The sequence below is a fragment of the Caloenas nicobarica genome, chromosome 5, assembly GCF_036013445.1.
Source record: "Caloenas nicobarica isolate bCalNic1 chromosome 5, bCalNic1.hap1, whole genome shotgun sequence".
NCBI lineage: Eukaryota > Metazoa > Chordata > Aves > Columbiformes > Columbidae > Caloenas > Caloenas nicobarica.
The window spans coordinates 65,832,621-65,859,290 of NC_088249.1; the positions used below are offsets into that span (position 1 = coordinate 65,832,621).

The 26,670-nt window shown below is 41.7% G+C and overlaps 1 protein-coding gene across 3 annotated transcripts; it reads left to right on the top strand.

Annotated features, from left to right (window-relative positions):
- The first annotated feature begins 1,806 nt into the window (after nucleotides 1-1,806).
- On the top strand, nucleotides 1,807-24,945 carry CTTN (cortactin). Of its 3 annotated transcripts, XM_065636298.1 has the most exons (16): nucleotides 1,807-1,896; nucleotides 5,498-5,581; nucleotides 6,004-6,077; nucleotides 7,429-7,558; nucleotides 10,331-10,441; nucleotides 11,097-11,151; nucleotides 11,683-11,793; nucleotides 12,296-12,406; nucleotides 13,644-13,754; nucleotides 15,497-15,552; nucleotides 16,689-16,758; nucleotides 17,064-17,212; nucleotides 21,306-21,395; nucleotides 21,485-21,674; nucleotides 22,596-22,667; nucleotides 23,219-24,945. In XM_065636298.1, exons 2-16 carry the CDS (start codon nucleotides 5,498-5,500, stop codon nucleotides 23,353-23,355), a joined length of 1,551 nt encoding a protein of 516 aa, XP_065492370.1. In that variant the 5' UTR covers nucleotides 1,807-1,896; the 3' UTR covers nucleotides 23,356-24,945. The 3 variants fall into 3 exon arrangements, with proteins under 3 accessions (XP_065492370.1, XP_065492369.1, XP_065492371.1); XM_065636297.1 differs by lacking the exon at nucleotides 1,807-1,896 and having other exon boundaries at nucleotides 5,468-5,581; XM_065636299.1 differs by lacking the exons at nucleotides 1,807-1,896; nucleotides 13,644-13,754 and having other exon boundaries at nucleotides 5,468-5,581.
- The last annotated feature ends 1,725 nt before the right edge of the window (nucleotides 24,946-26,670 follow it).

Sequence of the window (26,670 nt, forward strand, 5' to 3'; positions counted from 1 at the left end):
TGAACTGTTATGGAACGATGGAATTGACATGAGAGCTAGAATAAATGAGTGAAACAGAAAAAGCTTTCACAAACTGGCAAACCTGTGTGGTGACTTCCTTCTGAATTATATACAGCAAAGCTTTCTTGGAGAAACGGGGAAAAAACACCTCACCCAATTTTAATAACTCCCCCAGAAAGAAAAGGCGTATGCTTGTGTTACAGTAATATTTAAAGAAAGTTCGGTTGAATAAAACTTTTTGTAATTTGCCCAATGTCTTTAAAGGCTTGAGTTGGAAAGAGTGCTATGAAAATTAAGGTATGTGTTTTATCTGCAGTGAGGAGCTGGTAGAATTATCTGTGAGAACTTTATAAACTTGCAATTTTTGCATGTTTAGAAGGCAGAGAATCTCAGATGTTATTATTTTAAACTTTCTCCTTTTGAACAGATGTAGAATTAAAAGATGAGTAGTTGTTTTTGCAGCGTCTTGGGGACAGTAGTGATTTATCACACCAAAACTGGGGATTGCACGTGTTGTAATTCAAAGCAGAATTCATGCCTGGAAGGAGGTAGACTAAAGATTTGGAGGGGGGGAATCAACAAAATTAATTTTCAGGTAAATAAAAACTGACACAATGTTACGTTTGAAGAGTTATTTGAGGGGTGATATTTTTTGTTCAAACTGAGGAGTTACTTTGCCTTTAAAAGGAAAGCGTTTTGTCACTTGAAAATTCCCTTTTCAAGGTTGTTTTTTGGTGCACTGCTTAAACTCAAGTTATTCTGAATGCCGTTAGTTTCATCTTTTGTTAACGGTAATTTTTGCAAAAAAAAAAAAGGCACTCGTCTAATTTAGGTAGCAGCACCTTGTGGTTTCTATGGCATGTAGGAATGGATGGATGAAAAGTGATATATAAATGTGGCTGGTGTTCAGACCTGTACGGAGGACAGGGGAAGGTTCCAAAGGGCAGCAGAGCCAGGAGGACAGAGGTTCTCTGAGCTGCCTTCTCCTCTAGACTTCGCTTTAAGAGTAAGTTTTAGCCCAATTTTTAAAATAGATTTGTTTTTTAGGGTAAATTACCCTGTGTTTAATATAGACATAAATTAATTTAGCCTATTTGTACTGTGAACTGACTACATTTGGTTTTAGGTGGCTGGATGTTAACTGGGAAACCATTCACCTTGTGTTTGTTTTTTGGGTGTTTTTTGTGTGTTTTTTTTTTTTTTAATATATATTTTACCCTTTATCACGGTTGAATTTGTGTGTTTATTTGTAGTGTTTTTCACTAGAAATGCCCTTCCTTGGAGTCAGTTTCCTCTCCTCCGAAAGACACAGAGTTGTTTGCCCGCCGTTGGTTTCTAAGTGTTCAGGCTGCTTTTTAACACCCCATTATTTTCCTTTTGGCATCTTTATTTTAGGTAAATTAATTCAGTCAGACGTGAACCTTTTACCTGCTGGTAGATACCGAAACCCCTCAAGATGATGTAGTTGGCAATTTCCAAAATACGGTGCAAAAGCTGAGCATTAAGATTTACAAAAATAAGTCTAAAACTGCCTAATCTGCATGCATCTTTAAACTCCTGACGGTGCGCTTTTTTTTTTTTTTTTTTTAAGTAGTAGGTGATCAAACGCTAATTAGTGCGATTTTAAGGAGTAGGGAGAGCAGCAGGGGTTACAATGTCTGTCTAAATGTCGGTATAATTGTCTCAAAGCCCCCTTTTTTGTGTTAAAACGACCGCGGCCTCCCGGCGGGGCGGGGCGCGCCGGCTCCCACCTGGAGCCGCCCCGGCGGGCGGGAAGAGGAAGTGGGAGCTCGGGAGAAGCGGAAATTACAGCAGCAGCCGCCGCCAGCCCGGGGAGCACCGGCGGGGAGCCAGGGGCAGCGGCGGCCGGAGGAGGAGGCGACGGCGGGTGTCAGAGTAAGGGCGGCGGGGTGGGGGGGCGCAGCGCGGGGAACCCTCCCTACACCCCTATTCCGACCATGGGGGAGCCCCGGCGGGGCCGACCGGCTTTGTTGGGCGGGTTGGAGCTGCGGCTCCAGCCGCGCAGGCCCGGGCGGGGACGGGGTTTCTCCCCGGCCCGGAGCTCCCTGAGGAGGCCGGAGGGCGCTGCCCGCCCCCCGCCCCCGCCCGCCATGGGTCGCTCTGCTGGTGAAAGGCCGAGGCAGGTTTACCCGACTCATTCTATTTATTTGTTTATTTCCTTATTTATTTAATTCCTTATTTATTTATTTTTAAACTCTATAAAGCTCAGAGGCCTCTGAGGCGGTAACTTGAAAGAAGGAAAAGCGTCTGCTACGGGATATTTGCCGCTAGTACTGATTGTGCCGCCGGTGAGGCCGTCCCTCGAACACTGTGTTCAGTTTTGGGCCCCTCAGCGTAAGGAGGACGTTGAAATACTAGAGGAGGTGATGGAGCTGGAGCACAAGGGTGATGGGAGCGGCTGAGGGAGCTGGGGGTTCAGCTGGAGAACAGGAGCTGAGGGGAGACCTTCTGATCTCTGACCTGCCTGAAAGGAGCTTGGAGCCAGGGGGGGTTGGGCTCTGCTCCCCAGGAACAAGCGCCAGGACCAGAGGAAACGGCCTCAAGTTGTGCCAGAGGAGATTTAGATTGGATATTAGGAAGAAAATTCTTCATGGAAAGGGCTGTGGGGCATTGGAACAGGCTGCCCAGGGCAGTGGTGGAGTCACCATCCCTGCAGGGGTTTAAAAGGCGTTTAGACGAGGTTCTTAGGGATGTGGGTTAGTGCTAGAGTTAGGTTAGGTTATGGTCGGACTTGGTGATCCTGAGGGTCTCTTCCAGCTGAAATGATTCTCTGATTTCTTCTAGGATTCTGGGGGCTTGGGGAAGGCAGTGGCGATGAGTGGAGAAGGGGGTGAGCCCCACCATGGCCTGGGAAGGTTGGGCCTGAGGTGATTCCCATGCACCCAGAAAAAAGACGAGTCTCCCTGAATGTCCTTCCACTCACGAATGTTCTTCCCCTGCCGGGGGGATGGCGAGGAGCTGGGACGGGCGGCGGGACCGCCGCTGTTCCCGCTGCTGCCATCCAGCCTTGGTGTGGAGCTGCTCCTTGGTTCTCTTCACCTGCGATGCGATGTCTGGGGTGAAAGCCTTGGCACCCCGCTTTGTTCCTTCCAGGACTTTGTCCATCGGCCCTGGGGAAGAGGGGAGTTCCCGGGGGAGGCACTGAAGGTGCTGGGTAGGACACTGCGACTGCCCATTAGTCATAAAAGCAACAAAGAGCAGAGCTGGCTGGCTAAATTCAAAGCATATATTTAGCCTTGGTTTGTGTTTGAATCGTAGCGTTTTCTTTTTCCTTTAGAAATTTGACCATGTGAGTCAGTGACTCATAAATAGATCATATTTCTACACGTTCAGCTCTGGAAGAGATGCTGGAATAGCAAACTGCTGCGGAACCCTGCGTTATTCCTTTCATCTCCTCACCAGCAATCAGAGGTCTTGACTGAGACCCCTTGTTACCAGGCTGCTTTGCGCCCTTTTGGAATTCACTTTATCGAATGCAGGCTTGAGGTGTGGAAAAATGTTGGTGTTCATGTGCATAATTTAGGAAGAAACGTGGTGCATTCTGGATTTTGTTAGAGTGTGCATGTGAAATCCTTCCTTTATTTCCTGGGAATTAGAGGAGGAAGCACAGAAGTCTAGACTTAAGGATCTAGCTTTTGTTCTTTTAAATGCCCGAGCCCAGCTGAACGTACAAAGCAAGACAAAACAATCGAGTGAATGCTTGAACTATGTACTTAGCGGCACAAAGTTGTGTTTCGCCCAACTTAATACATAGAGTAACCGTGTGCGTATGTACCTGCCTTTCAGCTCTCGTTTAGAAATGGAATTCAGGTGAGTTGTATGGTGTGGCGGAGCACGGAGGGAGGGAAATGAGCCTCCCCTCTTAGGAGCGACCGTGGCTTTGTGTACCACGTTAGAACTTGGTCCCCACTTTGAGTTTCGTTATTGAGCTGGTTTGGTTCTGCTTTCCAACAGTTTATATTATGAAGATGTAGTCTTGTAAGTTTTCTGGGTATTAAGTAATTTAATAAATGCTGGTTTCTTAATTGCAGTAGGAATTTGGAGGTGGGAGACCTGAAGAAGCAGAAGGGGAAATGTACTACTGCTTTGTTGGGATGTCATCTGCTCTGCTCCTACGCTTTCTTTCCAGACCACTCTGTCATTTGCTACCTTGGTGTTTGACAAGCCATATTTCAGTTGCTCTCATTCTTGTCACTGAAAGTTCTGAAATGCTCTCATTCTTGTCCTGAACGTTCTGAAATGCTCCATAAAGCTGGCTTATCAGTTTATTCTGCTAGGCTGTAGAGCAAGCAGTGGTTTTTTACCTCTATGCACTTTACCTGTGGATTATTAGTTACTCATTTAAAAGGAAGTTGTTGTTCCACCCACTGGGTTAGGCTTGTGCGAATGAAATAGTCTGTGGTAATCATCCTCGTAATCTATTCTTCATCAGAAATATAAAGGTAAGTAGACGGAATGATGACACGTTAAAGAACTGAGCTCTAGTGGAAAAGCGATGAAGAAAAAAATCCTTCTGACTTGTGTGCCTGAAAAATCTGGGAGAACAGAAAGCTCTTTTTATTTTGCTTTTTAGAATTTATTGTTTTGATTTACCTAGAATAAGGAGTACAAAACGCAGCCACCAGCACCAGGCAGGTCAGGCAGGTATTCTGCTCACCAGTCACGTTCAAAAGTGTTAATTAAAAGTGTCCAACTTGATAGTCTGTGGGAGGTAAGGTTTCCAGGACGCGAGAAGCCCAGAGCTTTCAAGTGTTGAATGTTGTTTCTGGATGTTATTGTTTGCCTTCTGGTGAGTTTTGCTTCCTGCTGTCAGTACTCCAGCACTCGTCCTCTCTTTCTCCTGAAAATCAGACAAGATGCTGGGTTTGCGTACCTATTTCACAAGGAATTCTCTGAGAAACATAGTAACTCATGTAGTCTGTTGTTGCAGGCAGCTGAACTGATGTCTAGATTGCATGCAAATTCTGACAGTTGTTTGATTTCTTTTCTAATGCTGAAACACATTACACTGCAGAGGAAACATGTAGGTGATACTGCGTAATGAACAAAATCATGCTCATCATTACTAATGGCTGGGGAAAAAACCAACTATTCCTATGCCTTAAATATGTGCATCAGATCTAGAATGAGCAGCAATCTTCAGAAGTGGATGGCGGTTCGGAGACCTGTTTGAGGAGAAGTCTTTCAGTGCACCCAATGAAGGAAAGACATGTTCTCTTTGAAGTCATGTCAGTGATTGCTCCTAAGCTTTGCGCAGTGCCAATAGGAGAAGTAAAAAGGGTTTTCAAACCCACTTGAAGGCAGCCTGGGAGCCAAGGTCAAATCTATTTTCATTGCAAATATAGCTTCCGTTTATGTGCTTGAATAATACACTTTATTGGGAATTTTGGATTGTGTTTTCATCAGCTTATACATAATATACAATAAGTTGACGTGTAACTGGAGCATGACAGTGCTTTTTCTGCTGGTGTTGCAGATGTGGAAGGCTACTGCAGGCCACACCACTTCTGTCCATCAGATTGACGGTGCCGATGACTGGGAGACGGATCCCGATTTTGTGGTATGGCTTTTGAATGTTCCCGACTCAGCAGGAGCATGTTACGTAGCAGGTTAAAGAGTAATTCAGGGTGGGGGTTATGTCTCAGCAAAATAAACGGGTAGGAGCATGTTCCTGGAAGGAGGGGGAGTTAGGGGTTTGTGCCTGTGAGTGACTAACAAAAGTACCCTGGCCGGGTGCTGCAGGGAAGTCTGTGCGGAAGAGATTTGTGTGAAGAAGCAATAGCTTTTTGGGGCTGAACGTGTGATCTGTGCATTTCAGCAAGGGACAAAGCACAGGGCTCACAGCACAAGAGAAGAGAAGGTAGTCTTCACCGCTTTTCTGAATTCTTCCCGACTGCTGAAGGCTTTTACTGTCAGCTCTGAAGTGGAGATAACTGGTAACGGCTTTGGGTTTTTAACACTTTTTATGTGTGTTCTTTGCAGAATGATGTGAGTGAGAAAGAACAGCGCTGGGGAGCTAAAACTGTGAAAGGATCCGGCCATCAAGAACACATCAAGTAAAGCAGCTCTCTTTTTAAATTTATTAATAGTCACAGTCCCAGGCGACTTAATCAGCTCATGTTCTCTGTTACTTGTACCTTCATAATTAAAACAAGAGTCTCAGTAGAAGATTGATTCTTTTCCAGATTGCTGGTCTTTCAAATACGTCAGTATCTTCAGATCTGAAATTAAGATCAGAACTGTGGTGTAGGGACTCAGATAGTTTTTTGGAACTTGAAATGTAATTTTTCATGCCTCTTTGTGTATGGAAAGTTTGTTTCTCTGTCCCGTTTTGGTGCAAGAGCTAATACTGGCCAGGGGAGAAATTCACGTTGGGTCATCTGAGCGGCTCCAGTTTGCTAGTTAAAGGATACATTTGGGCCCTTAATTTTTAGGCTTTGTTTAGAAAACTGCTACCAAACTCATAAAAATTCTGGCAAAGTAACAATTGACCCCTCTGGCAGAAAAGCAAACAAGTGCATCACGAAGGGCTGTGTGAGGCAGAAATGATCCATCTTCTGAATCTTGCACTTCTTATGAAAAGTGCCTAAGATTTAACTTTAAAGCAAGTTTAGGAAATCTGTGATTGTGATGTTCGTTTTGGTTTTGCTTGTGGGTTTCTGGGGCATCAACCCTCATGGTATAAAGCTAAGAATAAATGTCAGCAGTGCTGCAAACTGAGAGACTGAATTATGTGGTTTAATTCTGGGCTCAATTTTATTCTGCCCTGTTTGGAGTGTGGTGGGGACGCCACCTGGCTGCATTACACTCAGGTGGGAAGTGGTTTAAGGTATCGATTACCATCTTGGTTTGTCCTTTGTGTATGTCGCCTGCTCTACCGTAAGTTCAACTCCTGCATATTGCAGAGGAACCCTTGGGGAAGAGGAGGTGCATCTCTTCTTGCATCTTTATTTCGCGTTACAGTTGTGTCCAGAATGCTCAGTTAGAATTAGAGTTTCGTTACCATAGGGACTGTCTGATAAGAGATGATCCCTATTCTGAAAAGTTGCCATCTAAATAAAAAGCGTTGGAAAGAACTTAAATTAGGACATGAGAAGAAAATATGTTTCAGGCATGTATAAATTCTAAGTAATTGATCGCTCAAATAGCAAAATGCCCTTCCATGTTAGTCTTAAAATCAATGTGTTCTTTTTTTCAACAGTGTTTTGCAGCAGAGTAATTTCTGTTTCTCAGAATATGATGAAGTGCTTTGTGCACTGGAAAAAAATGCAAAGGACTTGAAAAATACAAGCTGTCCAACTTTTAGTTAAGATGATATTTTTGTCATCTTTTTATTTTGCATCTTTTTGAAGTTCTCTTTGGAAACTTTCTTAGGAAAACTTACCGCTTAATTATCTGTCTTTAAAGTATTCATCAGCTGAGAGAGAACGTATTCCAAGAGCACCAGAACCTCAAAGAGAAGGAGCTTGAAACAGGACCAAAAGCTTCCCATGGCTATGGAGGGAAATTCGGCGTCGAACAAGATCGCATGGATAAAGTAAGTATGAATGTTTCCTGGGCTGATATTATAAACCTTACTTGTGGCCAGCACAACTACATATAACTATATATATATATATATATATATAACAACAAGGACACTTGTAACCACTATTACCCAAATCTGTCAGGCCGTCATGCTCTGTTCCCCGATTAAATCAAGATGCTCCTACAGAATGAACTGAACTAGAGCACTTGAAGCATGAGGAACAAGTATTTCAGGTGGTAAATTAGGAATGTGGGAACAATGAGGAGAAGTTCTGGGGTGTGTAGTGGCCCCACATGTTTTTGTTTGATGCTTGCTCTGTCTTTAGAGTAGATCTACTTGCTTATGTCCTGAGTGGATTGCCCTGGAGTCAAGATTCAAGTTTCTTAATGTATATTTGTAAATTAACAAAGTACTTCATGCATGAAGAAATCCAGTATTTCTTTAATTTCAGTGCTCTGCCAGCTCTTCCATGTGTATAGAGGTTGCCTAAAAGTGAAGAAAAGGCTGTGCTGCTGCTTTTAAATTAGGAGGCAGCTTTCAAACAGTGATAACTATGAACAGTAACAAGTAATCCAAGTATTTAAAAAATCAGTGTACTTCAGTCAGATGGTAATGTTTTCCATAAGGACATGATGGCTGTTTAAGTTATACTCTATTAACAAAAGCAGTGATAATTCTTAAGGTAATTCCATTAGCCATGTGACAATTAGACAGATGTATCAATTTCTGGCTCTTTCCTTTCATTTACTCTGTTAAAATGAGAGCCAAACTCTTTCCTGAACAAGAATTATTTTATTTTCTGACTTCATTTACTTTCTGGCTTTCTAGTAATTTGGCAGCCTTAAGTTTTGCTGGATTCCTGTATTCCAGAGTAAATTGCTATATAATTCTCAGTGAGCCCTTGAAACAGGCTAACAGAACCTTTAAATCTGGGAATTGCTGAGCAGATTCAATGATTAGACCTGTTCTGCAGCTGCGTAGCTCTCTAGTGTCAGCAGTTTATCCCTCACCTGTGTCCATGGCAAAAAAAAAAAAAGAAAAGTAAGCACTGTTTCTTGTAGGCCAGAAATAATAATCAGGAAAAACGTAGCGCTCATGCCTATCTGAGTGATACTGGTGACAGGGGATGTTCTTAATTTATTTTTTTAATAAAGCTTTATTCCTTATAACTGTAGTTCTAAAACCTGATCACTGAGATCTCTCCTTCACAGGTGTGTGTGGCTCTGGCTGTATTAGGGCTCGACTCACCTGAAGTAAATGAGTTTTACTGCAGTGTCGTGGATTGTACAGGTTTTTGCTGTGTTTAGGACAGAACCTTGATGCTGACTTAAAATGAACAGTTACATCATTCTCTGTGCCAGAATTATGAGGGCAATTTACTCTGAAATACAGATTTTCAAGAGAATTTTTTTTTTCTAAGTCTTGAGGGGGTATGTTGTAATGCTCAGTATTTGGTGAAATGCAGAAAGTTGTGGTACCACATGAAGAAAACAACATGCTTAAACCTCACCTACCCCGACTGGCATAACAACACAGAGATCACATAAAACCACACAAAACCTAGGATTTTCAGAGCTTTGTGTCTTCCATAAATGTAATGGGTAACGGGAAGAAAAAAGGAAGGCAGGAGCCTTTTCTGTCACATTTAACAGTTATTCTACTACAGAGCACCTGTGAAATGAACAAGAGTATGACTGTTTCAGTCAGGAAAAGAAAGGAGCTTTTATATTGCTTATAAGTTCAGGTAGTGCCCTATTACTGACATCCTTGTTCTGTGACCTGGCAATTACTTCAGCCATTATGTGCAGTAATATTTTGTTTTCCAATGTGCTGGAAATGTTCCCCCCACAGCACCTGTGTAAAAACAAACAAACACTCAAACAAACAAACCCAAACAAAGAAAAACAAAACCAAACACCCCAAAACAAAACAAACCACACCACGTTTTTGGCTATGTTGTGGTAGCACCCCTCAAGGTGCCAGGCTCTACCATCAGTTCCAGGATCTAGAAGGGTATCCTAGCACTAGATTAGTGTAACACTATCAAACACTATCTGGCTGTACTTCCAGGTGTGTAATTCCATATCCTCATGTCCCACTGAAGCCGGGCGCAGCGCGATGGAGCTGCGCTCAGCTTGAGTTCAGCTCGAGTTCGGGGACAGACTCACACGGGAGGCTGTGGGGCTGAGAGGCCTTTATCTTTGTCTTAATATGAATGCACCATTTCATGTTGTGATGCCATTTTGCAAGTGAGGAGAAGGCACAGAGAAAAGATTCCTAGTTTTGATTTATGCAGAAGATCAGGGTGTCTCCCTAAAAGAATGTCGAAGGAAAACCTAGCTGGAGTTGGATGTGATTGCAGTCTAATATCAGCTAAAACAGATCTGTAGCTATGTGCCTAAATATGAAGTTGTGTATTTTATCTGGAACTAATCCTTATTTGAAATCCTGTGTGAACACCATCGAGATCCCAGCCGTATCTTTCTGGTTTTCATTACTGTGGTTTTGAAGGGAGAATCCAGAGTGTAAAACAGTCTTCATAGAACAGTCTTTGCTGTCAGACTCTTTCTTTGCATTTGCCTTGGCTGTATTGGTAGCGTGGTGAGAGTCTTGCAAAGACTTTTCAAGTGAGCAGCAACTGCTGGGGAAGTTACTTTCGACAAGAATGGTGGTAATGCATGTTTGGAACGAAGCTTCTCCTCAAGTTGCTTGGTTGCAGTGTTTTACGTACAGAACCGTATAGAACTGGTGGCTGTTTCTGAACTTTCCGATTTCTTCTAGTCAGCTGTTGGACATGAATATCAATCCAAACTTTCTCAGCATTGCTCCCAAGTGGATTCGGTGAAAGGGTTTGGTGGCAAGTTTGGAGTACAAACCGATAGAGTTGACCAGGTAAGCGATTTCATCTCGAAACTCAGCTACTTGCGGTAGTTGAGTTTATAATTTTTTACATACAGCTGAAAAATTCCTATACCTCGAAATGCTGGTGTTGTCTGCTCTTCCTGCTGAATTTGAAGTTTAGCAGGAAACTAATGCTGACTATTGTGGAGATAACTTTATGTTTGAAGCAAAACAGAAAAAAGCTCTTAGGGTAAATTGGGATGAAAACTGGAAAGAAATGCTAAAACACGCAAGACTGTGTTCTTTGATGAGGATAAAATCAGCGTGAATGCTGTAAAAGGAGGGATTTGGGGGTGGTTTGTCCTGTATCACAACATGAGCTACTAGACAGAATAATTGGTGTCCTGTTCCAGGCCTGTGTAACAACCCCTGCATGGAAATGCCAAATTCCTGTTGTACTGAATTGCTGAACCTGGCAAGACTAGTACGATTTCTTTGGCAGGGGCTAACAAAAACCCTTGCCATGAACACATGTACTAAATTATCATGTAAATGAATGCGGCCTGTAAGTTAGGTAGGTATTTATGCTCCCGATCAAGAAGGTCAGAGCAGTGTGGAAAGATACAGAAGCTTTCCATGCTGTTCACTGAACTTCACGCAGTTTTTCTAACTCTTTATCACACATGCATTTTTATTTCTCTTCCAGTCAGCTGTTGGGTTTGAATATCAGGGGAAAACGGAGAAGCACGCCTCCCAGAAAGGTAAAGTGGTGAAGTGGTGGCCTCTGTAGACGTATATTTTTAAGAAAATAATAGAACAGATCTCAATTCTTTTACTGTTTGTAAAAGACCATGTTTAGTGAGACCTCCATGTATTGTTCTCAGCGAATCAGATGTTGAGGGGTTTGGGTGGAAGAGAAGATGAAAAAATGAATTTCAAAGCAATTTCGTGGATTGATGACGTTTCAGGAGAAGAAAATAGCCTGTCATCATGAATCTGACTTTTCTTTTAGAAGTGAGGTTCAAGGACATTTTAGAAAGAGTGGGAATTGTCCTTTGCTGTATTGCATCCTGTTGGAAACAGGGAGTAGATTTAAGAGGAACTATCATAGTTTATAGGACTGTTGCCCATCTTATTTCAGTGTTTCAAATTAAACCTAATTTTGTGTGATAAAGAGTAATAATTTGGTTCCAAAATAAGTTGTTTGGTTCCCCCCCCCTAGTTGCTAGGATGTGATGTTTCTATTCAAAGCTGCTTCATTTCATTTTTATTGTGCTTTACTCTCAACGCAGACTACTCGAGTGGTTTTGGTGGCAAATACGGAGTACAGGCTGACAGGGTGGACAAGAGTGCGGTGGGGTTTGATTACCAGGGTAAAACTGAGAAGCACGAGTCACAGAAGGGTGAGTAGACACACGTGTTCATGTCGCAGGCATTCACGATGGGCAGTGTTGTAAAATACTGATTATTTTTTACATCTGTTGCGCTCCTAACCTGCTGAAAGTTAGCAATGAATACAAGTTATGTCGCTGAAAACTGACTTCTGTAAAAGAAACCTAGAACTTAGGTTCTGACTGCTTTTAAGTGATGATCTGACTGCCATTACTTTGGAACCAGGTTTGCCTGGAGGTTTTTTGCAACTTTTGAAAGGCTGCAGGTTGAAGTACTGAGACTGTAAGCGGTTTAACCACAACAGAGAAACATTTCTAAAAGAATCCACTGTTTGTAGATTGAAACATTTCTCAGAATTAGTAGTGTTTACAGTTAATATTGTGTTGCTAATCAGGTTTCCAGGCGTATCTGATGACAAATTTAGCTTATCCCATAACATGTTACTTTTTTTTAATTAAATCCTCTTTACACTCATAAACGGCAATAATCTTTTCTGAAACTTCATGCATACAGATTATGTGAAGGGGTTTGGAGGCAAGTTTGGTGTGCAGACAGACAGACAAGACAAATGTGCGCTTGGCTGGGATCACCAGGAGAAAGTCCAGCTGCACGAATCCCAGAAAGGTACATCAGTTCTTTGCCGTTCTTTCTGATTTCCCTCATTTGGACTTTTCTCTGTGTGCGCCCTCCTCCCCTGGTATCCTTGGCCACAGCTTTACAGGAGCTGAGATGAGTCTCCTTTTTTGGGGTTTGAACAGTTGCTGTGTGTTGGTCGCACTGGTGTCTGCAAAGCAGGTTTAACGCACCTGATACCGAGTCCCTGAAAGTTCAGATTTAGTGATAAATTCTCACTGGAGCAGCTTTATGAGCCTGCAGATAGCCTGGGTTATTTTTTTCCTTTTTCATTTGAATTGTGCAAACCACAAATCAACTATTTTTTGTACTTTCCACAAATAATCTCCCTTTTCTGCTTTCTGTTATCTATATCCCTGTTTTCATGCAGGGGAAATCCAGTATCTAACCCCATCTTTTCTTGTTGCCTATGAGGTACCTATTTCTATGAAATACTGGCACCCAGAAGAAAAGTTGCAAAATTATGATTGCTCCCCAGCCCTATGCCTCTCACCACTCTTAACTTAAATAAATCAACTTTTTTAAAAATTAATTAAAAGTGATCCTCAAACATTGTTCTGTTGTATGCTCCAGCAGCTTTGTTGTGAGAGGATTACTGGACGCTCTTTTTATTTTTTTTTTTGTACCCTCATTTTATACCATATATTAAAATGGCTATTCTAGGGCAGCAGTAGGGAGTGGTCATTGCTCTCAGCCAAGAGCTTTTTTATCCCCTCAAGCTGTGCAGCAGCAGGAATATTCCTCTTCCTTTAAAGGATGCTGTGTAAGAAAATCTGGAGGATCCTAGTGTCTGTGGACCATATCGTAACACCTTTTTAAAAGTCAGATCCATAGTGTACAGATGTTAACCATGCTGATGAAGGAAGCTCATTTTATTCTCTTGTATCCTTTTATAGGATGTTTTGTCTTAGGGAATGTACCGTGTGTGTGTTCATAATGCTGATCAAATGCAAGTGTATTATGCAGTATGTATGAAAAACATTGAGGAATTGCTTTTTTCTGTGACTTCAGAGTGTTGTTCTTATGTCTGATAAATCCTGTTGACTTCGTGATCTCAAATGGAAACTTGTTTTGAATTTAGTCTTACACAAGTGTATTGAGAGATTTTTTTTTACCATTCAAGATTATTGGTAACTGAGAAATACTGCAAAAATTATTTTGAGTGTCTCTGACTAAACTTCTTTATTTTCCTCCCTTCACTTTAATTTATTACATGTGGCTTTTTCAGACTATAAGAGTGGTTTCGGAGGGAAATTTGGTGTACAGACAGAAAGGCAGGACCCATCTGCTGTGGGGTTTGATTACAAGGAGAAACTAGCCAAGCATGAATCTCAACAAGGCACCGTTTTCACTTGTTACTTTCTTAACAGTGCAGCCACTTCTTACACAGTCTTCATTAGTTGTCTGAGTAGATTGATGCTAGGAATGTGCAGACACTTTCTTGCGCTTCTATTCCTACATGATCTAGCAGTGTTCTTCTATTTTATTCTTAAAATGTTACATAAAGCAGGAAACAGATATCCAATGTTTAGTAAGAGCTCTCCAACATTATGCATTTAGTACATGCAGTGTGATAATAACATTATTAGTAGTGTGGTGTTAATGACGTCGTGATTACCAGTTTTAGCGTCTAAATCTGAAATTTTGCCTGGATAAATTGGTGGAAAAATATTCAGATAAGGACCGTGCATGTAACCGTTAACAAGCAATGGGTTATGGCAAGATAATTCTAAAATTATTGTAGTCTTTAAACAAGAAGTAGGGAATGTTTGTGGTTCTTGGGTGAGCAAATACTGTTATAATGCTCTCTTTATTCATTGTGAAATAGTTGGGGTACAAACCATCAATTCCTGGTTTTCCGTTATCTTAAAGTGAGAAGTCTGGATCAGGAAAATGTAAGTGTAGTATATTTATTCTGGCTGAAAATCCATACAAAGCTGAAGAAAATGAGGTTGTTCATTCTGACAGTCAATATTTTTCTGTGCTACAGTGACACAAATCAAAACTCCTGGAGTGTCCGGTGTGCTGTAGCAGAGCCCGAGTAGAAACACTAAAATAGCTGGTTAGGGGATCCAGGTGGTTTGGGGGCTGAGAGGAGGAGGAGTCATTGTATTGCAGGGCTGCGTAGGAAAGCCTGTCCGTCTGCAGAGTCCAAGGGCACGTTCCCACAGCTCACTGCCACCAGAAAGGGGTTTTTCCAGCCACACGCTCTTGCTGCTTCTGTTGTGCTGGCTCTGGTGCTTGTCAGACATTTCTCTGAGTACAACTCACTGGAAAGCACAGAAAGCTACTCTTGTTAGGGTTCGTTTGTTGTGGTGTTTTGTGGTTTGTTTGTTTGCTTGTTTTGTTGATGCCACTAGTGAGTTGAACTGATTTTGGAGTATAACGAGTGCTAGAGCCAGCATCAAGTGAGAGGAGGAGTGTGCAGCTTGGGGTTGGTGCGGAATAGCGTGACTGCCCCGTTTCTGCGGCGGTGAGTTGTTGCAGGCTCGTGCCGCCTTGTGGAATTGCCCCTTTCCATGTGTAGAGCAGGAGTTATTACCAGTGACTTTAATGTTCATCATTTGGGTATCACGACCAAATCCACTGGAGTGTGAAATTCGTTATATTTTCCTGCCATTTGTAGAATTTACCAAGTTAAAGAGGAAAAAAAAAAATCACCTCTGTGGTCACCAAAGACTGGATATTGCTCCTTTGAGCAAAGCAAACTGGCTTAGGTTGTATAATTATTACCGAGGGCTAAGAATTGGTGCTGCGAAAGGCTGTGTTACAGAAGTGATGCATTAGAAGGGCTCATCCCTTATTCTTTTGCTTGATACCTTATCAGTCCTCAGCTTAATGTTTACTCCAAGAATGCATGTGGCCCACAATCTGTCATCTGCTGGTGCACCTGAAGGCTCTTGCAGTTATGTATCCTTTCTGCATCACAAACCAAGTTGCATTTTCTTTGGCGGCTGTCACCATATCTCTGCATGCAGCTGAAATGGCTCTTTGCATTTGAGATGGCTGTTTGCGTGTGGCAGAAAGATGGGAGGGATAACAAGCTCCCTGCTCTCTAAATTTTTTGTATCCTGCTTTTAGATTATTCAAAAGGATTTGGTGGGAAGTACGGTGTGCAGAAAGATCGGATGGATAAGGTAAGTTGCTTAAAAGAGCTGTGACTTAAATAGCCTGTAGGGATGAAAAACAGTCTGGTTAGATCTGTACTGTTCACCTCTTTATTTCTGGGTACTTCTCTAGTCTAACAGTAGAGTTCTCTGCTTTTCTGAGTCTTTAAAAACTAAGTTTATACACGCAGAGCTGATGCCAGTTTACATACACATGTATGTGTAGTGTATATATATTTAAGAAGTGAAAATGGAAGCATTGAAATGAAAGAATAGCAAAATCTATATGAAAGAATGAGAAAAATCTATTGGTTCCACATTTTCAGTCATGTCTCCTAACAACTACCTAATGCCTTATATCTTGAGGATATTCTTTTAGTGGATTGCTTAAAACAGGTGTCTGATACCTACCAATTTTGCCCACTTTGATTATCAAGGACCTTCTCTTTAGGAAAATTTGTTTTAGTATTGTGTAACAGTGAAAGACAGGGCAGCTGATACCTCCCTTCTACCTCTCCTTTTTAAAATTTAAAAAGCTAGAAGATGAAAAAGTCCTCACTGAGATTTATCTACTGAAAAAATTAACTCTCAGCATTATGTAGGAGATTTAAAAATGAGAAAGTAGAGGAGCTTGAAAGTCTGTAGGATTTTTTTTCACTTGTGGCTTCAGGACTCAGGATCATTCATTCAAAAAAAAAAAAGAAACAAAAAAAGAAAACAACAACTCGTATTTTGAATCCCGTTCTCAAAATACACCCTCTATTTTAATTATATCTGCTCCTTTAAGGGGACTGGGTGCTTTTACCTTGGTAGAAATCCCACATAATGTGGATTAGAACATTAACAGCTACACAATAAATGTTTTGGATATTGCCTCATTTTTAGTTCTGATGAATCATCTGTTCATAAGCCACATTTTTTTTTTTTTTTTAATGAGCAGGATTTTAATGTGTTTAAACCTGTTCCTGAAGATTAATTCTTACATAGGTTGACTTACAGAACGTATTATTCCATTTGTCGTGTTTTGCTTCTTCCTGATCTTGGTGTTCTGAAAAAAAAGCCAGAGGAGCAATATCACAATAAAATGTCACAGATCGAAGGTGTCTGGATGTCTTCATGAATTTGTGGGTTTTTTAAAAATATATTCTTTTTCTCCTTACTGGTAGAATGCAGCAACTTTTGAAGATATTGAGAAACCAGCATCAACTTACCAGAAGACCAAGCCAATAGAAGCTGGTAAGGCGCTAGCTCCAGATCCTTTCTTTGGAGGTGATATGGTCAAAAGCAGCCTGGGTTATTACCCTTCAGAGATCTTTTTGGTTTGTTGGTTTTGTTTTATAGTTTTTGTTGTGTTCCGTTTTGGTTTTTTTTTTTTTTACTGTGAGGGTTATCAGAGTTGAGGAAGGGAAAATAGAAAGCAGCGGAGTATAGATGTGTTCAATCCCAGCAGAAATTTGTACCAAAACCTCATTCCAGGCTGCCTTTATACAGAACCTTAAACAAGAACATTTGACTTTTTTTTTTTTTTTTAAATGTTGCAGTTGCTAATAAAACAAGCAGCATCCGAGCTAACTTTGAAAACCTAGCCAAGGAGAAAGAGCAGGAGGACCGAAGGAAGGCAGAAGCTGAGAGAGCACAAAGAATGGCCAGAGAGAAACAAGAACAGGAGGAGGCTCGAAGGAAGCTGGAGGTCAGTAAGCTTCAAATCCCATTTGAGCGGCATGTCCAGTCTGTTTCAATGCAAGGTTGGGAGAAAAGAGAATCTTTTAAGAAAAGATACTTTCCTTTATTTTTTTTTTTTTTTCGTTTTCAGCCAGGCTTTAAAGCTCTTTGTGTGTTTGTACCTGTGCTTTAAAAGTTTGCGCCTCCAGCCACCTCTCAGCATGCACCAGCTGTCTGTCAGACATCAGATTGTGCGATAGGGTAACACTTAATAGTATTTTTTCTTTTTCATTTAGTCTGTCCCAAAATACCTATGCTATTCTGGAGCAATAATCTCTGCTGTCTGACCTTTTCCTACTGTACTTTTGCCTTTTGGTATTACCAGAGTCCCTTGGGCACGGAGGTGCTGAAAAGGGGACAGAGACGTGGTCCCCAAAAGGCCTTATCTAAATGCTCATTCAGGTACCATGGTGATAGTTGTGGATGCTGATTTTTTTTGAATCAGTATTGTGGAAGATGAAGGTGGTGTCATCTCTTGGGTAGCATGCACCCATGAGATTAGGGGAAAAATCTTCCAAATGTTAACTGAATCTGGGAATAAAAAAAATCAGTTTAGCATTGGCACGATTAAAAGCTTCGTGATTTTTGTGTTATTCATAAGCAAAATAATTCCAGGAAATATTTAGTCAGAAACTATGGTTTATCTGCTTTGTAGAATTTGCATATTTGGTGAAACTTCTCCTGAGATGGAAGGACTAGTGCGTTAATAGCAACCTGTCCTTCATGTCTTGCTCATTTCCTCCTTAGACAAAGCCTGAGATGCTTTATCCTCAGCAATGCTGAGGGCCTGCTGGCTGCAGCTGTGTGACCTTTCATGCAAGCTGCTGTCGCAGGGTTTGTCCAGAGCCTCTATGGCAGTTTCCCTGGCGATCCCATGCTGGTATTCTGATTTCATGGCCTCAAGTGTGTAAACCCTGGTATTATAGCAGGGAGTGGGAAGCAATTGACGCTGGTGTAAGAATAGACCTCCTTTTCCCATTTTCCGTCACTTCTTGTTTTGCAGATATTAGTTTATACTAGAGAAGACTAAGCATTGGACACAAAAAGAGAATAGTCTCTTAAATTCCGAATAAATGCTACTTAGCCATATGTCTGCACTGAGACTTGACAGCCAACCCATATGCAACACCGGTGCCGAAATAGCGTGTTCCAACTAGGGCAGGAATAACCAGTAGGGAGATTGAGTGGGTTCCGATGAAAAGTACATGTACACAGGAAAAACGATCATCCTCATCATCTTCATCATTGCCACTGAAGAGACGCTCAAGAGGAGAACACTTGTCTGGGACCGTCGTCCCTGTTCCTCCTCTTTCCTTCTTTCTTCTCTCTCTCTTCCTCCTCTTTTGTTTTTGTTTTCTGCCAAAATTATATTTCCTTGTTAGAGCCAATGCGTGCCACCAGCTGCAGACCCCACTAATAAATCTTCTTGCATGTGGACTTGTCTCAACATCCTCCATGAGACATCTGGGATCCAGGAAAGGCTGTCAGATGGTTTCTCAGGTCTGTTCGGTCCTTTGCCTAACAACAAACGGGGCAGACCCCACGACTGCTTTCTCAGATGTGGTAGATGTTTCCCCTTAGCAGGATACTGCTACAGGATGTCAGGGTGTGGTTTTCATCCCTTTCCATCTAATTCATCACAAGTTTAAATAATTTGTCTTACAAGTATGAAAAACCAAATGCATGGTAGGCTTACGGTAACCTACCTCCGATCTTCCTCAACGGAGAAAAATATACAGCAGTGAAACTGCACATTACTTCACATTGACTGAGCTACCCTAAACCAGCACAGCTGCCACCTTATTCCAGCAAAGTGTCTGTATAGTCGCACCAAAGTGGAAAATCACCCCAAATCAGTCCCCTGCCTGGTTCTTTGGTTGGCTTCTCAGCTCTGCTGTTCCCAGGCACGCAGGCAGCGCTGCAGCTGAAATAGCTCCATAGTTCTGCGCTGAAACTGCATGGCTCATCTGGCTTGTGTATATTCTGAAAACTGTGAACTTCCTTTTGAGGTCTGGTTGAAATTTGGGAAATTCTGGCTTTGTAGGATGAATCGAGTCTCTCCATCTGAAGTGATTGCTGCTTTTTTTGTTGTTGTTGTTCTTGTGCTTCATCAAAGATTATGTTGCCTGAATGCATTTGAATATATCTTTTTTTTTCCAAAGCTGGTATTTAAATTTCACCAAAACCAGAAGATTAATGTTTTTCCAGACTGAACATCTCCATGGTTAATTGTGTGATTCTGCAGACACTGAGGGAGGACGAGGTTAAGGGGAAACTGAAATGGCACTGGCTGAGCATGAAAAGGGGAGAGATGGAAGCCAGACCATCCACAGATACTGTAAAGGGTGGGAACGGCTTTTGACTTAAGTGAACTTTCTTTCTTTTAAGTGAACTTCCTTGCACAGACAGAAACTTCTCTCACTTTTAAGTAAGTACGTGGGCATACATACTCCTACAATGGGAATGTACATATGGACTGCGTTCCTTCAAGAGGCCTGTCTACTGGTGATCATCTTTCTGTTTTGTTTTTTGCATATGTCACGTAGTCAAGTGGTGTCCATGGAGCTCTTCTTTAACTGCTGCCTGGAATCAATGGCTGCCTTGTGATTTAGCTGGCCTCTGCTGCTAAGAGAACAAGGCAGGATGCTCTTCCACGTGGAGTTTTCGGTGTGGAAGAAACCCTGCCTGAGGCAGGGGTTTCTATGCAATTTAAATGTTTTATGGCAATTTTGCTGTTGCTACCCTGAACTGTACTCTGGATCACAGAGACCCATTTCCTAGGACAAATTATTCCAACTGTTGCCGTGTTTGACATTGTCAATGCATGAATACTACTTAATATGTCCCCAAACTTAGATTTGACTTCTAATAAACACTTTGCTTTTTTATCTGTAGCAAGGGAGTTAACAGTGGGGAAGGACTGATCACATTGGGACAGATTTTTTCCAGAAAGCACAGCACTAAGCTTTGAATTCTCTTCAAAGCTGGCTCTGTTCTCAACACACACTTTGCTTCCTTTGTTAGATGTATTTTTTCTGAGCTGCGACAAACAAAGGAAAGGAAGATTTTGGTTTCTTTTTCTAGCAGAGTCCTATCACTTCATCTCTGGACTAGAGTTTCTCCTGAGGATCCTTTGGGGAGTTAGGGCTTGATGGACCTAAACAATTGGAGTGCACAGTCTCCCATAAAGTGTATTCTCTCTTCTTTTTTGCAATAAAGAAGAAAGCTTGGCCCTAGATCTGCAGTTTTTTCCCTATGGTAAAGAGAGGCAAATTAAATAGCTTACAGGGTTTTTTTATTTTTTTAAGTCATGCAAGCAACAGCATTTTTTGTGCTACAGTATCCTGGCTTCCTAATGAATGGCTTTCTAATGATGATTGTGGATTTGCCCTCTGACTCACAGGTGGGATGGCACAGCGTGAAGTGCTTGACTGCCAGAACACTTGATTCAGATCCACATTCTTTGTGTCACAGAATACAGTAGCAATGCTGCTTTTCTTTCTACCACACATAACTCTTCTGAACGTTTGAATCCCTTCGTTGTCAGTATATATTAATTTTGTCCAAGCTGTTCAGTCTTTTGCCTTGGCAGGTGTTTTGCAGATCTGCAAGAGCTTGCAGGATCATTTCCCATCAAAGATAATATACAAGTTGTATAATTAGAATATGCAGGCTGCAGGTTCTCTAAACTTACGCTAAAATGGGACATGAGGACCAGCCAGCTAATGAACAGAATGAGAATATTAAACATAGAAACCCCACAGCTCCTATGGAAACGGGCCAAAGAACATTGGGTACTCTGTTTTTAAACACATGTATGCATACATACTGTTCAGTTTTTGTTTCTTCTTTTCTGCTTTGCTGTATTTCTGAGGCTTTGCTGTACAGCCAGTCTAAACCTTCAGGCAGGTCTAAGGATCCAGCCAGTGCAGTCCTCTTCTCTCTGCTCACATCAGTTTATTGCAGAATATGCTGTCTGTCTTATTGGAGGGTTGTTTCTTGTTCAGTGATGTACATCAGTGATTAAACTGCACTGAAGTTTTTATTTCTCTTTGATATAGGAACAAGCTAAAGCCAAAAAACAAACTCCACCGCCATCTCCTACCACGCAGCCGGCTGAGCAGAAGGCACCTTCAAGCCCAGTCTACCAGGTTTGTTATAATAGAATCACTTTCAGTACTTGATTTTTGATCCTAAGCATAGGAACCTTTTTTCACAACCCTGACCTGTATTTCTGCAGGATGCAGTTTCCTTTGAAGCCGAGTCTGCCTACAAGAACTCCAGCACAACGTATGCAGCTGCGCACGAGCCAGAGTCTGGCTACAAAGCTGCAGAGTCGGGCTACCAAGAAGCAGCGAGTCCGCGAGAGGCAGAATACGAACCAGAGACTGTCTATGAAGTGGCAGGGGCAGGAGACCGTTACCAAGCAGGTAGAGTGTTTGTTTCTGATGTGAAACCCTTTAAGATAAAGATTATTTCCTTGGGCAACGACTTAACGAATAGTTGTGCTGGTAGCACACTGTCCTCGTTTTCTAAAGTCTTAATCTGATGAGACTTTGTGGATTCTCCACCAGCAAATGTTAATTAGGAAATGAAGATATGGCTAGAGCAAGGTTGAAATTAGTTAACTTTTGTGAGATGAAGTTGGGATAATTACAGTGATCTCTAGTGTCAGTTCAAAAAGACATGTAGGGGTAACCCTTTCCACCCTGTGTAATGCAGCTCAACTTGAGAAGAAAGCACAGATATGGAGATTAAATGTGTGTTGAGCCGGTGCTGGCAAAAAATTCTCTCAACAGATTTTGGACTTTGAAATTGGTGTGATGTGTTCTATACCTGTGAGGGAGCGCAGCGAGGTGTCTGAAATCAATGAAAAGTGAGGTGTCTGAAATCAATGAAACGGAAAGAATACATTCTTTTGAATTCTCATTTTTCTCCTGTCTCCTCGTTACTAAATGAGGGGTGAAGAATGAACCTGCTTGCTCTGGTTGGGAAACCTGGAAATTTTAAACATCCCCCTTCCCCTCCCAGCATGCACCTTAATGAGGTGTTAAGTAGTTTTTACACTCTGAACTTGGGCTCAGTTGTTCTGTCACATTTTACAAAAGTGTTACAAGGCTGATCCTTTTCATTTTATACTGTACTAAATGCCTCCTTGTGAGCGCTTTGTGTGGGATGTAGGGAAAAAATCCATTCCAGAAGGAGTGTCAGCACTGTTAAAAACTCATGTAGTTTGTTCCCTGCTTCCCCTGTGGGTTAGTAGAATTAAAAGAAGGGCACCAGAGAAAAGAACTAGGGGTGATGGTGTATTTCATGCTTCTAATTTTTCTCTTCTCTCTCTCTCTCTGTAGAAGAAAATGGTTATGATGAATATGAAAATGAACTTGGAATTACAGCCATAGCCCTTTATGATTATCAAGCTGGTAAGCAAATTCTTGTTTTTAACCTTGTCTTTGAAAACTCTGTTCTGCGCAGATAAATCTGGATTTTTCCTTTGCCTTTCACCTTGTAGTAATTTATGAAATGAAGATATTGAAGAATTAGGAATTTAGCAATAGCATTGAGACACTCTTGAAAACTACTAGGCACTGTGTCTGGAAATGGTGGGTGTTTTCAAGGTCTTTTTTAACCAAGTTTTAACGCTCTTGGCATGTGTAGTTGTTTAAAATCTTGACTGGTTCATTCTGAGGAGACAATCAAGAAAGTAAAGCGGTTCTCAGGGTGTGCATTAGGTAGTAAATGTTGCTTTAAGTTAGAAATGCACCCAAAATAGGTAAGAAATTGGTACCTTATCACTCCAGAGGATGAAGAAGCGTCTGTCTTTAGAGATGGTCATTGCTCATTTCAAAGGCCCTGATGGGAGAGAGGAAGGCGATGGGTGTCCGCGTGATGTTTAGCGATGCTGGGTCGGCCGGGAGGTCGTAGTGTGGACAACTCTGTGCAACTCCTGAGCTTCTCCCTCCTCTCTCTCCAGCGGGCGATGATGAGATTTCCTTTGACCCAGACGACATCATCACAAACATAGAAATGATCGATGACGGCTGGTGGAGGGGTGTCTGCAAAGGCCGATACGGGTTGTTCCCCGCGAATTATGTGGAGCTCAGACAGTAAAGACTATTGTCTGCTGGTTATGCCTTAATTCCCCAGTCAATAAATCTGACTTAATACACTACAAATCACGATGCTTTTCTGAGGACGGAGGGGTATATACATATTGCTTTTATATTTAATACTTTGCTGATGCTTTTTAAAATGTTTATGCCACAGAAGTCGCTAATATATTATAACTACTGTGTTCTTCACTAAGGCTCTTAAAATGATTTTCACGCGTTTGGAAACATTTTCTTCTCTGCCAAATTAGCAATTGTCATAAAAAGCCTTTTCGAGGACAATTAGCTGTCTGTCGTAATATTGCATGTTTTACTCATAAGCAAGCAGATTTACTTAGTGTTTAGTTAGTCTTCCGCTAAATGTTTTCAGCTGAGAAAATCATGGCTATGCAGGTTATTTGTATTTCCACTAAGCGGGAATTGGGAGGAGCGTAATTTTTTCTTTTCTTTTCCAGATAGTGTGTGAAAAAGCAAAGAGAATGCTTGAAAGTTGCAGCTAGCGGCAGTTAATCAAATACTGTCCGATATTTATGGAATATTAATGTTATGAAGGAAACAGTCTGGTTACTTTTTCCTTCTCTTTTAAAGTGAAGTTCCTTGGCTTTTGCATTTATTTTTTTTTTCCCCCTCTCCTCCTGATCCTGCTCCTCCTGTCTATGTTATCCCAGAGGAGGGCTGCAAACACTCTAGTGCTGATTATCCTGAATTTGTTTGCTTTTTGTTTTTGTTTCACCCTTCTTTTTCCCAGAAAAACTTGGGAAGAATTACTATACAAGTGTTGAGTCACTCAGCGAGATCGTTCGAAGGGAAACTGGCATCCAAACCTGTGTGACTACCTGCAGGAATAATCTCATTGCTTTAAACAGGAGAAAAAAGGCAGGATGGAGCTGCAGGTGTGTTCCATGTGCAGTAAATCATTCGCTCATACACAGCAAAGCCTGCTGTGCAGTAATAACAGTTTACGTAACCATATGTGAGTTGAGGAATGTTAATACAAGTAATTAGATTTTCAAACCCATATAACTGCTCTCCATTTTTAAACCACACGAGAGACAACTAGACTTTTTTGTATGTGCAACAGAAACTGCCAGTAACGTTCTACTAAACAACAAAATTAAACCTCCTCTTTGCCAAAACTGAAATTCTTGTTCTGGGAAGCTGACTTGACTGCAGATGTAAGGTCCCTACCAAAGATCGCAAGTTGCATCTAATAGTGTTCTATGTTTGTATCGTCTGTTTCCACCTTCTGATCAAAACAGGAATGGCAGACCTGGTGGTGTAGCTAAGGAAGGATGCAAAGAATTTTTATAAACTGTAAATTTGGACCAATGGAATATAGAAGATCTGTATAAAATGATAACATGTCTAATGTATCTAGGAGGAAGGCATCATGTTGAACCAATTCTTGGATGGTTGGGACAATCCTCAATGAATGTCATATGTGTGTCATGATTATATATTTTTTTTTCCTTTCCATGGTCTCATTTCTCTGTTGTATTTGCATTACTAGGGTTGGGTTTTATATGCAGTTTATTTTATCCAATTTTGCATAGAACACCTCATAGGGATATGATTTTTGTAAATTAAATATTCAATAAACTTTTTGAACCATTTGCATGGAACATTCTTTGTATTTTTAAATCACTTTGTCAGTCTGTTACAGATAGTTCCTCGTGTCTTAAGCTTATCTGGGACCAGCTTGCGTACAACGAATCATCCTTCCTACAGAGAACTGCTGCTTGGTGCTGTTGTGAAGGCAGGTTTGCTGCCTTCCGTGAACTTCCCTTCCTCAAAAACCCACTTGCTTTGTCTTTTACTCCTACTCCCATGTGGAAATATTTAGATCAGAATTAGACTTCGGATGAATTTAAAGGAGATGTGCTTTTTAATTTTTAAACAGCACAGTTTTGTCTTTTGTGTGCCTGTTACTAGTGCTGTGGTTTTGGTGAGAAGAGTTGCTCCTGGCTTTTGGGAACACTGGTGGCTGCAGGACATTGAGTGTTCTAGAAAACACGGCCATCGGTTTAAAACAATATAATTTAATACATCACTTTAAAACTGTTCTGCTCTTGTTCATGACAGGGTCAAGGTGCTTCCTAAAGCTTCGCTCCTATGAGCCTCGGCCACAGAAAGGTGTCCTACCTTGTCTGAGCAAGCCTGTATTTTACTGTTTCTAATCCTGAACTTTTCCGAGATACTTGATGATGCGCTGCTGGAAATGCTTAGAAAGAAATTGCTACCACCCTTTTTTTTTTCTAATGATTATTTAGCACTGCTACATTAACAGGAAATTCAAAGCTTCAGAGCTCACCAACTCAAGTCCCAAAGCACAGTGAGTGCGAGCCGCTGCTTTAGCAGGTAACTGGAAAACACACGACTTTAGAAGAAAACATGCACGTACAGGTAGGTGTTGTGCCCTGGGTTGGGGGTGATGAGGCAGCAGCCCCTGAACCCTCCCTGGGCTCAGCCCAGAGGGGGAGCAGGCAGGACTTGTGATGGTTTTTGGGTGAAGGTGTGTGGGGTGATGGCTGCAAGGTTCCGGCACAGGGGCTGCTGCCACCAGAACCTGCTGAAAGGACAACGGGCCCTGAGATGAGGTGGCCACAAGTCCCTGCCTGGCAAGAGATGATCTTCTAGCAGGGAGGTGAAAGCTCAAAGGGAAGGAAGAAACAGCACCACGTGTCAACCCGCTGCAGGTCGCCTTCAGAAACAGCATCGTGGGGAAAATACCACAGTCCTGGGTCCACGTCCTGCATCACAGGGTAAGATGGGGAGGAGCTGAGTAACTATAGAAAAAATCAGGTGACACTATCAGCAATATTATAGGTATTGAGTCTTGGGAGCTTATTTGTGGATTGCCTCACCTAATGGAGAAAGTTTCATCTCTCATTGAAATGACTGATCTCACTCTCAGCGTGACAAACATTCTATACTGGATTGATTTAATATCTTGTTAAGTATATTTAGACAGCACTGTTATGACTGTACTATTGCTATGGTGAGATGAGATGCATTCAAGTCTTGAAGTTTTAAGATCACTGTTATTCAGCAGCAGTAATTGCTCAAGTTATCTGAAACGCTGCTGGAAAAAGAAATAAACCAACATGCCAAACTATCTACATTTACCATCAGAAGGGCTGGCTCAGCCCTCCTTGGGGGTAACTAATGCAAGCAGCGAGCAAGCCCCTTAATTTCTGTTAATTGATGTCTCACTGTTTCACTGCCTGACTTTGGGTGAGCCGTTTTACTTCCCTGGCATCTTGAATTCATCATGTTGCTTCTTAATGCAATCCTGCTGCTGCTCCTCAGCCTGCAG

What these genes read in the sequence shown, in the direction of transcription:
- CTTN (XM_065636297.1), top strand. Translation starts at nt 5,468, where the DNA reads ATGACAGTGCTTTTTCTGCTGGTGTTGCAGATGTGGAAGGCTACTGCA. An exon ending in GGCCATCAAGAACACATCAA is followed by an intron (nt 6,078 to 7,428) that starts GTAAAGCAGCTC and finishes CTGTCTTTAAAG; the next exon opens with TATTCATCAGCTGAGAGAGA. An exon ending in AGGCTCGAAGGAAGCTGGAG is followed by an intron (nt 17,213 to 21,305) that starts GTCAGTAAGCTT and finishes TCTTTGATATAG; the next exon opens with GAACAAGCTAAAGCCAAAAA.